The sequence below is a fragment of the Balaenoptera ricei genome, chromosome 13 (assembly GCF_028023285.1).
Source record: "Balaenoptera ricei isolate mBalRic1 chromosome 13, mBalRic1.hap2, whole genome shotgun sequence".
NCBI lineage: Eukaryota > Metazoa > Chordata > Mammalia > Artiodactyla > Balaenopteridae > Balaenoptera > Balaenoptera ricei.
Genome location: NC_082651.1, coordinates 8,846,778 through 8,859,311, shown reverse-complemented (window position 1 = coordinate 8,859,311; position 12,534 = coordinate 8,846,778). Strand labels below are relative to the sequence as shown.

Sequence of the window (12,534 nt, the reverse complement as noted above, 5' to 3'; positions counted from 1 at the left end):
GAATTAATTTGCTTAGAGAAACCTGTATGCTACTATTAAAGCATCTGTTCATAGCGTTCAAGTTTTGTTCAATAATCGTTCAATGAATGAATAAATTAAATGAATGCTGGATATTCTATACTTGTATATACTTTCAAGTGCATTTCCATTCACTTTAATATATTTAGAAACATTTGTTTTACAACACTTATTTTACCAATACTTTATTGGGGAAAAAGTACAGATATTTTAGAGAGGATGTTTCAAATATTTTAAACGATAACACTAAAATGTCTAATCAGAGCAATTTTCATTTCACATTGTTAAAGAGAACATATTACTCAGAACTAAGTAACATTTGACTTAAAAATATTTATTATTAAGAGGAATATATGTGTACACAAATACATTTTACATTTTGAGAATTAAATTACTCACAGCCGTCATTTTAATCAAGTAACAGCTAAGAGCATTAATAAAACCAACCAAAAGTTCTCTCCAGCTCTAGGAAAGAAAGGAGTAATGATGAAATAGAGCAAGAATAGCATCGCTCTTACGGATGGGAGTACCCCTAAGCATCAGGCAGAGAGTACTGATTTTAGAAAACAAACATTTTTTATTGTTCACAAAATGCATGAGAGCCAAAACATATGTACAATTTTTGCTGTCCTACTAACAGAATAAAAATGATTCTTTAATATGTATTTATGAAAAATGTACTTACAGATCTGAGCCTTTTTATTGTATCTTCCAATACTATTATATTATTTTGCTGGCAAATGAGTTCAATCTGAAAAACAAGCCAGAAAAAATTGTTATTTAGGTGTAAAATATTTAAACTGATTTCACTGGAAAAAGAGCATCAAAAACAGAAGCCACTTAAAAATAAAAACATGCAGACAGTGAATACTTTATGAAAGAAAAGATAATCCACTCTTATGTTTACCTGCTTTTGATGGTAAAAGAACCTAGAATGAAATGAAGCAGTTCCTTTAAATTGTCTAATGTTTTGTATAAAATACTAATTGATTTTATTTTGTCAAATTACTCCCCATAAACTGGAACAAACTATTAATACTAATTATAATTCTGAAGATGATAACAGGGAAGAGTCAAAAGAATGACGAGAATAAGTTTTCCCAAGTCACCATAGTCAGAAATGATTGCTCTTTCCTCTGAATTCTTTTAATAGTTTAGTTCAATCCAACCCACAAAATACTTTTTGTATCAGTTTTATTATAACATTGCCTTAAAAGTCTTACAGTATAGCCACCTGCAATCATATATCTAGTCTGTGTATAGATTGTACGTTCCTGGAGGAGAGTGACTATGTTTTTATGTAAAGCTGTAAATCTCTTTGTTAAATGTTGGCATATTAGTTTAATGGATTTATTTCTCAATTCGTAAACCACCCCCTTGTTATTCTAATCAAAAATGTCTCCTGTTATATTTTAAATTTGAATTTTCTGCAATTATTGCTTCTCATTTGTTCTTTAGACCAAAGTTCTAAGATTTCTCTGGCAGTTATATTTTAGTTTATGAAATACTAAGGGGTGTTATGGTATGGAATATAACTTACATACAGTTTGGATAAGGTTATATATAGTTTTGGATAAGTTTGATAATTTTTCAATGCTTTAATGTGTACTACTATGTAGACACTAAAAAAAAAAAAGGATCTATACTGAATTATGTGCAAAGATGTCCATATATATTAAGTATAAAAACTCACACTGCTGAAAATTTTATCTAGTAAGACACATTCTTGTAAAAAATAAATTTATACACACATATCCTAGATACAGATGGAACATAACCAATAAGTAAATTGAGCAAGATAGATTATGTCTAGGTATAGCAAGATGTGATTACAGTACATATTATTTTCTTCATTATACTCTTCTATTTAAAAAAATATGTATTACTTTTATAATGATAAAAAAATTAATGCTTATTCCACTCGGAAAAACAAACTTATAACTGGCCCAAATGAAAAGATGCCAGCCCAGTGTTTTCATTTATTTGACAATTGTTTAATGAGGGTCTACTATGTGTCTGACATTGTGTTATATGCTGGCTATAGCAGTGAATAAAACAGACAGAAACCTCTACCCTCATGGAGCTTACATTCTCGTTGAAAAGAGAAAAATAAAAGATAATAGGTAAAGTATATATCAGACAGTCATTGTGTCATTCAAAAATATATAATGAGCACTCACATCTGTTCTATACTTAAATTTTTAAAAAGGGAATAAAATAGACAAAGATCCCCTTGCCTTTGGACACCTTACATTCCAGCTGGATAGACAACAAAAAATAAACCTAACGAATAAATTACATACTACATTAGAAAAAAAGAGCAATATCCTTAAGAATATTGGGAGTGTTTATGAAGGAATAGGCTGGAATTTTAAAGGGGGTGATCAGAGAAGTCCTCAGTGAGGGAGTCAACCATGTAAAAATTCGGGAGAAGAATATTCCAGGCAGAACATTCAGCTATAGCAAAAGGCAAAAGATTGTATGCTAAATTCCAAGGAATAGTAAGGAGGTCAGTGTGGCTCCAGCAGAGGGAAGGAGGAGGAAAGTAGTAGGAAAGTGCTAGAGAAAAATGAATCAGGGAGAGAGAGAGGGAATAAGCATGCGTGGTTGGGGGCATAGGTCAGAAACCGATACAGGTTTTACGCCTTGTCTTCCTCATGGTAGGTTCTGAAGCATTTTTGACCGAATCACATACAAAGTAACAGTAATGACAAGAGCTACCAGAGATCCAGTCCAATAACGGTCCCATGTTAATTAAAAATATAAACTGTATGAAGAAACTAGTAATGGTAAAATTGCAATTCTGTTTCTTCATATTTCACAAACTTGTGTTCAGTAATCTGGGAAACACTGCATTAAGTCATGAATGATCACAACTCAAGAAGATCAAAGAAGGCTTACGGTTGTGGGAGCTTTAAAATATGTCCCAAAATTCTGATACTCTTTCCTTCAAAAGATGGAGCTTAATTTCTCTCCCCCTTAAGTGTGGTCTATACTTAGTGACTCACTTCTAAAGAACAGGATGTGGTGGAAGTGACAGTATGTAACTCTTGAGACTGGATCATAACAGGCACTGGAAATTCTTCCTTGTTGTCTCTTTTGGATCATTGGCTCCAATGGGAAGCCAGCTGCCATAAAGAATATATCAAGGGACTTCCCTGGTGGCGCAGTGGTTAAGAATCTGCCTGCCAATGCAGGGGACACAGGTTTGAGCCCTGGTCTGGCTCAAACTAAGCAACTAAGCCCGTGCGCCACAACTACTGAGCCTGCGCTCTACAGCCTGCGAGCCACAACTACTGAGCCCACGTGCCACAACTACTGAAGCCCGTGCACTACAACTACTGAGCCTGCACTCTAGAGCCCACGAGCTACAACTACTGAGCCTACACTCTAGAGCCTGAGAACCACAACTACTGAGCCCACGTGCCACAACTACTGAAGCCCACGTGCCTAGAGCCTGTGCTCCACAAGAGAAACCACCTCAATGAGAAGCCCATGCACCGCAATGAAGAGTAGCCCCTGCTCACCACAACTAGAGAAAGCCCACGTGCAGCAATGAAGACCCAACGCAAACAAAAGTAAATAAATAAATAAACTTATATTTTTTAAAAAAAGAATATATCAAACAACCTAGGGAGAGGTTCACATGTCAAGGAACTAAGCTTCCTGTCAAAAGCCAAGAGTCATCTGAATAAGTCCTCTTAAAAGCAAATCCTCCAGTACCAATCAAGCCATGACTGCAGCCTGGCCATCACCTTGATTACAATTTCCTGAGAAACCATGAACTAGAACTACTTAGCTAAGCTGCACTTAAAACTGTGAGATATAAGTGTCTGTTGTCTGAAGTCAAGATTTAGGGGTAACTTGTTACATAGTGATAGATAATACCATAGTAAATACTCAAAACATTTTCACGGAATGAATGATGAAAGAAGTTACTCAGTGGACTTTAAAAACATGACTAAAAGTAAACTCTTCTGAGTAAATAAATCTAATACTATCTCAATTCTAGACAAACAGTAGTTTTAGCCTCAGACTCTACCCCCATATATCTAAAGAATCATCTCAAATAGTACAGGGACCCAAACATTCTCAGCTCTCAAATTAGAAATTCTCTTGTTTCAAGTCTCATCTCACAAATCAGACAAGGAATCTCTCCCCAATGACTGGATGCCCAAACCGTACATCCAATGACTTCATGATAATAACATCACGCTGATATTCACATTCAACAACTGGTATTCACATTCCCAGCACCTTTCATGCATCTTTCTAATCCCCATTCTACCTGGAACATTCCCTTATTGAGGTTGGTGTTTTCATTTCAGGGCATTTTACCAACACAAAGGACCTATTTCCATTTTGCCCTCTCTTTATTAACTTTCCAATGTTTTCCCTGCATCAGCAATGTTATCTCTACCCTAAGACTACAGTCCACCTCTTCTACAAATAGCTTTCCAATTCTCGAATACACCAAACATTCCACATCATACATATATGGATATCTATTTCCTAGAAACACTCTTTTCTGAGCTAGGCAGAATTTCCATCTATGAATTTAATATTTTCAGTTTTAGGTAAATCCTAGCTCTTTTATTTTAGATGTTCTGCATTCCTGAAATTCTTCCTTTTGATAGCAGAGGATTCACCCTCAAAGAGTACTCGCTCTCTCTCTAGAACACAGACCCTAACAACCCTGTAAAATTGATGACTTCTAAACCAGGCATTCTCTTTATGGGAATTTGGCCAACTAGGCTTCCCACAGTCTGGGAAGGAGTGCCATTAATTTTAAATTTGAAGAAGAAAACAAGAAAGACATAATAAAACATCAATCCAGTGCTTTTTGACAATTTTTATAATTAAGGCTGAACTCAATTTACCATTAAACTGTGAATGAACGATAACTATTATTAAAAAAGAAACAATACAAACAAAAAAGTTTGTTGAGAATGTTTAAAATAGTTACTTTTAAATATCCTTCAAATACTTTGGTAGCAACTATTACAAGATAAATAATTTTCAAGTTAAAAACAAATCATTCTTATCTACTCTCTCAAATAGTTCTCCTAAGGACCTCCTCCAGGCAACATCGTTCAAGAAGATTGTGCCCTTCTATTAAAGTAATAAACTTCATGTATTTAAATATTCCATTATTCAGTATTTTCACTAATACAGACTTATCCTTTACACACTCTAAATAAGTGAGGCTACTGCATGTAAACAAATACCATCCTAGTGTTCATTAACTAGGCTCTTAGATTTCAAATTACTGTAACAAATAATGCCTTCAATAACACTTATGTTTACAGCCTGATCATTTATTTAATTAAGTGCTTTATCATATGCTACCAAGAGTACCATATGCTTTGTTATATGCTACCAAGAGTATACTAAAAGGATGTGTATGAAATAACATGTAACAACAATTAGCTTTGGGAAACTACCGTCTTATAGACACAATTTACTAATTTGGTGATTAATAAAATCAAGATGAATAAGCACATGTTATCACTTAAAAATTCAACAGGTTGTTTTCTGGCTTTCAGATATACCATGTGTCTTGCCTGTAAGCCATTAGACAACAATGAGAAATCAAACTGTCTTCATTTTATAGTACTGTTTAAATTCCTAGTTTCTAAAGGTCATGGTAGGGTACTAAAATTTAATCCAGAAATAAAATGTTTATCAAAATATCATAAAGCTATAGTTATTAAAATAATATGGTAGTGGCATAGAAGATGGCAAATGAATCAGTGAAACCAAATCGTCCAGAAACATATCCATGCACATATAAGAATTCAGTAGCTGTTAAAATGGCACTTTATATCAGTGACTGAAGAAAGGACTATTCAACCATACCTCATACTAGAACAAAAAGAAATTCCAGAAGGATTAAAACTTTAAATATACATATTAAGAAGTCTTAAAAGAAAACTGTAGAAAATATTCTTGTAGTTCTTGAGGTGAGAAGGCCTTCCTAAACAAGGATCAAAACTAGGTGGAGATAGAGGGTTTTTAGGGCAGTGAAATTACTCTGTTTGATACTATAATGGTAGATACATGTCATTTTACATTTGTTCAAATCCATAGCAGGTACAACACCAAGAGTGAACCCTAATGTAAACTATGGACTCTGGGTGATCATGATATGTCAATTCTTTATTTTTTTTAATAAATTTATTTATCTACTTATTTATTTTTGGCTGTGTTGGGTCTTCGTTGCTATGCACGGGCTTTCTCTAGTTGTGGCGAGCGGGGGCTACTCTTCATTGCGGTGTGCGGGCTTCTCATTGTGGTGGCTTCTCTTGTTGTGGAGCACGGACTCTAGGCACACAGGCTTCAGTAGTTGTGGCACATGGGCTCAGCAGTTGTGGCTTTCAGGCTCCAGAGTGCAGGCCCAGTAGCTGTGGCGCACGGGCTTAGTTACTCCATGACATGTGGGATCTTCCCAGACCAGGGCTTGAACCCATGTCCCCTGCATTGGCAGGCAGATTCTTAACCACTGTGCCACTGGAGAAGTCCCAATATGTCAATTCTTTTTTTTATTTTTTTAAAGATTTTTTTAATTGATTGATTGATTGATTGATTGCTATGTTGGGTCTTCGTTTCTGTGCTAGGGCTTTCTCTAGTTGCGGCAAGCGGGGGCCACTCTTCATCGTGGTGCGCGGGCCTCTCACTATCGTGGCCTCTCTTGTTGCGGAGCACAGGCTCCAGATGTGCAGGCTCAGTAGTTGTGGCTCACAGGCCTAGTTGCTTCGCGGCACGTGGGATCTTCCCAAACCAGGGCTCAAACCCGTGTCCCCTGCATTAGCAGGCAGATTCTCAACCACTGCGCCACCAGGGAAGCCCCAATGTCAATTCTTTATCATAAAATGTAACAAATGTACCACTTTGGTGGGGGATTGCGGATAATGGGGGAGACTAGGCATGTGTGGGGGCAGGGAGTATATGGGAAATCTCTGTTACCTTCTGCTTCACATTGTTATGAACCTAAAACTGCTCTAAAATAATAAAGTCTATTCAAATTTTTTTTTTTAATTTTTATTTATTTTATTTTGGCTGCATTGGGTCTTTGTTGCTGCGCACGGGCTTTCTCTAGTCGCGGTGAGCAGGGCCTACTCTTGGTTGCGGTGTGTGGGCTTCTCATTGCAGTGGCTTCTCTTGTTGCAGAGCACGGGCTCTAGGCCTGAGGGCTTCAGTAGTTGTGGCACGCGGGCTCAGTAGTTGTGGCTCGCAGGCTCTAGAGCGCAGGCTCAGTAGTTGTGGTGCATGGGATTAATTGCTCCACGGCATGTGGGATCTTCCTGGACCAGGGATCGAACCTGTGTCCCCTGTACTGGCAGGCAGATTCTTAACCACTGCGCCACCAGGGAAGTCTCATTCAAATGTTTTAGAAGGGGGTGGGACCTCAAAAAAATAAAAGATCAAAACTCAGAATTCAGTAAAGATTGACAAATTTGACTACATAGAAATTTAAACCTTAGGTTAAAAAAAAAACACCTTTTTTTAAAGTGTGAAATAAATTGTGTATGTGTGAAAACAGAAAAGAAGAATGGAAATATATATGTATATATATATATATATATATATATATATATATACTTGTTGGTAGATACCTCTGCAGCAGAAAAAAGGATTAGGGAGAAAGAGAAATGTTCTATATACAGAACACTCCCATTGCTTTGAGTTTTCACTATGACTATATATTACTTAGGAAAATTTTTGAGTAAAAATTTTTAAAAGAAATAAAATGTGAGACACAAAACAATTTAATCCTTAGAATAGACATTTAATTACAATGTCAAATCTAAAAAACTTTCAAATGATGTAAATGAGAATGCCACTTTTTCCACTGCATTAATAACTACATGATGTTTAAAGTAGAATTAAAATCCTGATCAGTAGTTGGATGTTACCTAGACTTGTTGTGGTGATCATTTCACAATACATACAAATAGTGAATCATTATGTTGTACACCTGAAACTAATATAATGTTATTTGTCAATTATACCTCAATTAAAAAAAAAAAAACCTGATCAGTGATAAATCTAATACCTTTGCTTCTTCAAGTTCCTTCTCGGCAGTATCCACCACAAACTTTTTCTCTTTTTCTAGTTGCTCTGCTAGTTGGTCAATTTTAATCAATTCTTGACAAAGATGCTCATTGTGGCTGGTTAAATCCTCTACTTGACTGCTTACCACCTCCTTACTATCCAAGAGTTTCCTAACATATTCTTCCAAGCCATGATTTGTCTGTTTGAGATCTTCAATCTGTTATAAGTAGAAAGAAAATAATCACATTAAATTATTTCCTTAGCTTCCCTCTGAGGAGAAAAACTAGGTGACTGGATTCAGGAAGGGAGGCTTGCTTCCCTGGCAAGGAGACTTAACTATATATCTTTTTTTACTTTCTGAATTTTGTACCATGTGACTGTATTACCTATCTGAAAAAAAATATACTAAGTGAAAATTTAAAGGTTTATAGCTATAATTCTCAAAACAATTTACAGCTTAATAACAAAAAAACCCCACTTAGTGTTGATATTTAACAAAACTATTAGAAAAATTGCCAAATATTTATATCTGCAGAAAAGAAACCAGTCTTGAAATTATTTAATTTTAATAATTAATATCATCAATTAGGCATTCTTTAGAATTAAGTTTATAACTACTGTCATCAAAATATGTTAACTATCTTTAGAGAAGTCCTTTTGAACATATCGGTAACTTACTTGACTAAGCTAAATACCAAATCAATCAAGTATTTGCTGACTAATGTGAAGGACCACAGCTTTCTTTCCCAGCCCACTAATCAAACCATCAATGGATGAAGAAAAGGTCCTTTTCTATCACGAAGGTATCCAAATGCCTTTAAAGGAAAAAAAATATGTTAGACCCATTGAATAATGATAATATGTCAAGAACTATGTTAAATTCAAAAGATACAAAGATAGGTTAGCTATCTGCCTCAGAGAATGTATTGTTTACTTGTGAAAATACATATACAGTATGTTAAGTGCCGTAAGAGAAATATCTGAGATAAAGGGGTGGCACAAAGTCCTTTTCCACAGGATCTGTCTCTCACTGTATATTTAACAAATATTTATCGAGCACCTACTATATTCAAGGCACTGTGTGTGCAAGACATGAAAAGACAGAAGGAAAAAACAGTCTTGGTCTTTAAAGAGCATCTAAAATTGCTAAATCCCTTATGTAACATTATTCTTAGTTCTAACATTATTTTTGCTGTAACCTTGTCCTTTTCAAGTAACTAGAGAGAGCTCTTTCCAAACCATCAAAATCAACAAAGTTTTCTTTAAAAATATAAACTTTATTATTTGTCACTGTATAAGGAAATATCCTAAAGGTCATGAATTATATATAACTAACTATACCACAATGACAAAAGGTCATGAATTATATATAACTAACTATACCACGATGACATTTATTATACTCAAGAAGCACAATAAAAGCCATTATTTTAATCCAACTCTCACTTTGGTATTTTGTAACGCACACTAACTTGTGAGATTTACAGGAAAAGAGTTTAAATTGTCAAAACCAGGAGACAAAAAAAACCTGAAGAATTTTTTAAAAAGCAAAAAGGCAAACTGTAAATGCACTTATTTCTTTAGTTGAGCCTTTTATCACAACCAGGCTGAATTTCAGCAATACCTCTTACTGTCTTCTTTTTTGGCATTCTCCCAACTACAGCTAAAAATTCTTTGAAAATGCAAATTTGAAGTAATTCCTGTAGCCTTATGGTGCTTCATTACACTGAGAATAAGATAAACAAATACCATTTGTGGTCCCAGGCCTACTGCCCTGTCCAAGCCCTCTCCACCAACTCCAATATACACCTAAGCTCTAGACATGCTGTAAGAAACAATCTTGCTAAACTCATTTTAAAACCTCTGTTAGGGAATTTATTGAAAATGTTATATACTATATCACAGAACCCTCTCTATAAGAATCCTCAGGGAAAACTTCGCTCAGGTCTCAATTTCAGGAAAACATGTGCTTCTTTTGTATACCTGGTTTGTTTTTATTCTTTGGACTTTGAATTACTTAACTACAATTTCCTTGTTGCTTTTGCCTCTAGTAATTTTAAAGCAATCTGCAGCTCACCTCTAGCAACTAGTACAGAAACCGTGCAATGATTTCCTGTTTGCTCTTCTTACCCATGCTTCCACTAAGTTTCTTTACTTTCCCGCACTCTTATTACCTATTTTCATTACTAGCATTTTTTTTTTTTAACTATAGGGATAAACAAACTTCAATTTATCTACCTTTTTGTCTTTGTTCATGGCTTCAACAGTGCCACGTCTCTGAGCAACAAGAACATGCTAAAAATGTTTCCTAACCTTCCACTGCCCCAGAAGAGGTTACATGCTTTTCCTCTCTGGGCTCCCATACAGCTTCTTATATATTTTTATCTTAGTGTTTTATAAGATGTGTTATAATCATTTGTTTCCCTGTCCCTTCCACTAAGTTCTAAGCGACTTTAACGGGATCATGTCTCTAATTTCTGTATCAACATACCTCTCATTTCTGTATCATTTATTATATATCTAGCACATGATGCTCAATTATTAAATGAATAAAACAAATACATTATAAATAAATAAATGAACACTTCCCTCATCTTGACATCAAGCCCCACTTTTACTTAATTCCAAGACACAAGTACTTTAGAAGAGGAGGTTACAAAGGATGTGGGCTTTGGACTGAGGCAGACAGGTTTAAATCCTGCTGCAGTTCCTCACCAGTCACTTAACCTCTGACAATTTACCATATTTTCTTGGTCCTAAGAGATGCATCTGACTTCAGAAAAAAATAAATGGAAGCTTCTTGAGTTTCATCTGTTAAATGGAGAGAACACCTACAATTTTCAGGGTGTAGTTAGAGAGATATAAAAGTTCAAGTAAAATTTTTGGCAGATAATAGGTACCCAAAAAGTAGCTTTTATTAAAAAAAATCTTTTTATTTTGAAATAACTAAAGGTTCACAGGAAGTTGCAAACGTAGCACAGAGGTTCATGTGCCTTTAACCCAGTTTCCTCAAACAGTTACATCTTAAGTAATTACAGTAAAATATCAAACCCAGAGATTTGACATTGGTACAACGTGTGCCTATTGTTCTATACCATTTTGTCATGTGTAAATTGCTGTAACTACCACCTCAATAAGACACAGAACTATTCCATCACCACAAAGATCACCCTCCCGTTACTCCTGTATAGTCACAGCCTTCCCTCCCCACCCTTAACTCTTAGCAACCACTGATCTCGATAATAATTTTGTCATTTTGAGAAAGTTACATAAATAGAATCATGTGATAGAGATCACAGTACGTTATCTTTTTTTTTTTAATTAATTTATTTATTTATTATTTTTTGGCTGTGTTGGGTCTTCGTTTCTGTGCGAGGGCTTTCTCTAGTTGTGGCAAGCGGGGGCCACTCTTCATCGCGGTGCGCGGGTCTCTCACTATCGCGGCCGCTCTTGTTGCGGAGCACAGGCTCCAGACGCGCAGGCTCAGTAGTTGTGGCTCACGGGTTTAGTTGCTCCGCGGCATGTGGGCTCTTCCCAGACCAGGGCTCGAACCCGTGTCCCCTGCATTAGCAGGTAGATTCTCAACCACTGCGCCACCAGGGAAGCCCACGTTATCTTTTGACAGTGGCTTTTTCACTCAGCACAGTGCCCCTGACATCTAAGTTGTTATGTGGATCAACAGTTCATTCCTTCTTATTGCTGAATAATATTTCATGGTATGGATTACCACGGTTTGCTTAATAATTCACCAATTAAGGGAAGTTTTAGATGTTTCCAGTTTGGGGCTATAACAAATAAAGCTGCTACGAACAACTGTATAACTGTATACAGGTTTTTGAGTGGACATAGTTTTCATTTCTCTGGAATAAATTCCCAAGAGTTCAAGTGCTGGGTTGTATGGTAAATGTATGTTTAGTTTTTTAAGAACTAAACTATTTTCCAGAGTAGCTGTTCCATTCCCCATTCCCACCAGGAATGTATGAGTGATCCAGTTTCTCCTCATCCTTGCCAGCATTTGGTATCATGACTATTTTTTATTTTAACTGTTCTTAACGGTGTGCATTGTTATCTCATCACGGTCTTAATTTGTATTTCCCTGATGTTTAGAAAAGATGATCATCTTTTTATTTGTCAACAATACATCCTTCTGTGAAATATGTCTTTATATCCTTTGTTCATTTTCTAATTGGATTGTTTGCTTTTTACTGTTGAGTTGTGAGAGTTCTCCACATGTTCTAGATACCAATCCTTTGACAGAAACAGGGGTTGTAGCTTATCTTTTCATCCTATTAACAGGGTCTTTCACAAAGCAAAAGACTTAAATCTTGATGAAATTCAAATTGTCAATTTTTTCTTTTATGAATCACACTTTTGCTGTCATGTCTAAGAACTCTTCAGCAAGCCCAAGGTCCTGAAGATTTGTTCCTATGTTACCTTTTAAAAGTTTCATAGTTTTTTTAC

The 12,534-nt window shown here is 35.6% G+C and overlaps 1 protein-coding gene across 7 annotated transcripts in view; it reads right to left on the bottom strand.

Moving 5' to 3' along the window:
• TSGA10 (testis specific 10) overlaps positions 1 to 12,534 on the bottom strand; it is a 110,601-nt gene that overhangs the window by 80,253 nt on the left and 17,814 nt on the right. For 6 of the 7 annotated variants that reach the window (XM_059942743.1, XM_059942739.1, XM_059942738.1 and 3 more), the window contains exons 3-4: positions 8,075 to 8,290; positions 704 to 769 (exon numbers count right to left, since the gene is read on the bottom strand). Coding sequence is in view for 5 of the 7 variants with exons in the window: in XM_059942739.1 (XP_059798722.1) it covers positions 704 to 769; positions 8,075 to 8,290 (282 nt within the window). In the remaining 2 variants the exon portion in view is untranslated. Of the gene's footprint in view, positions 1 to 703; positions 770 to 8,074; positions 8,291 to 12,534 lie in introns of those variants that run through there. The other variant, XM_059942742.1, reaches the window with a different exon arrangement.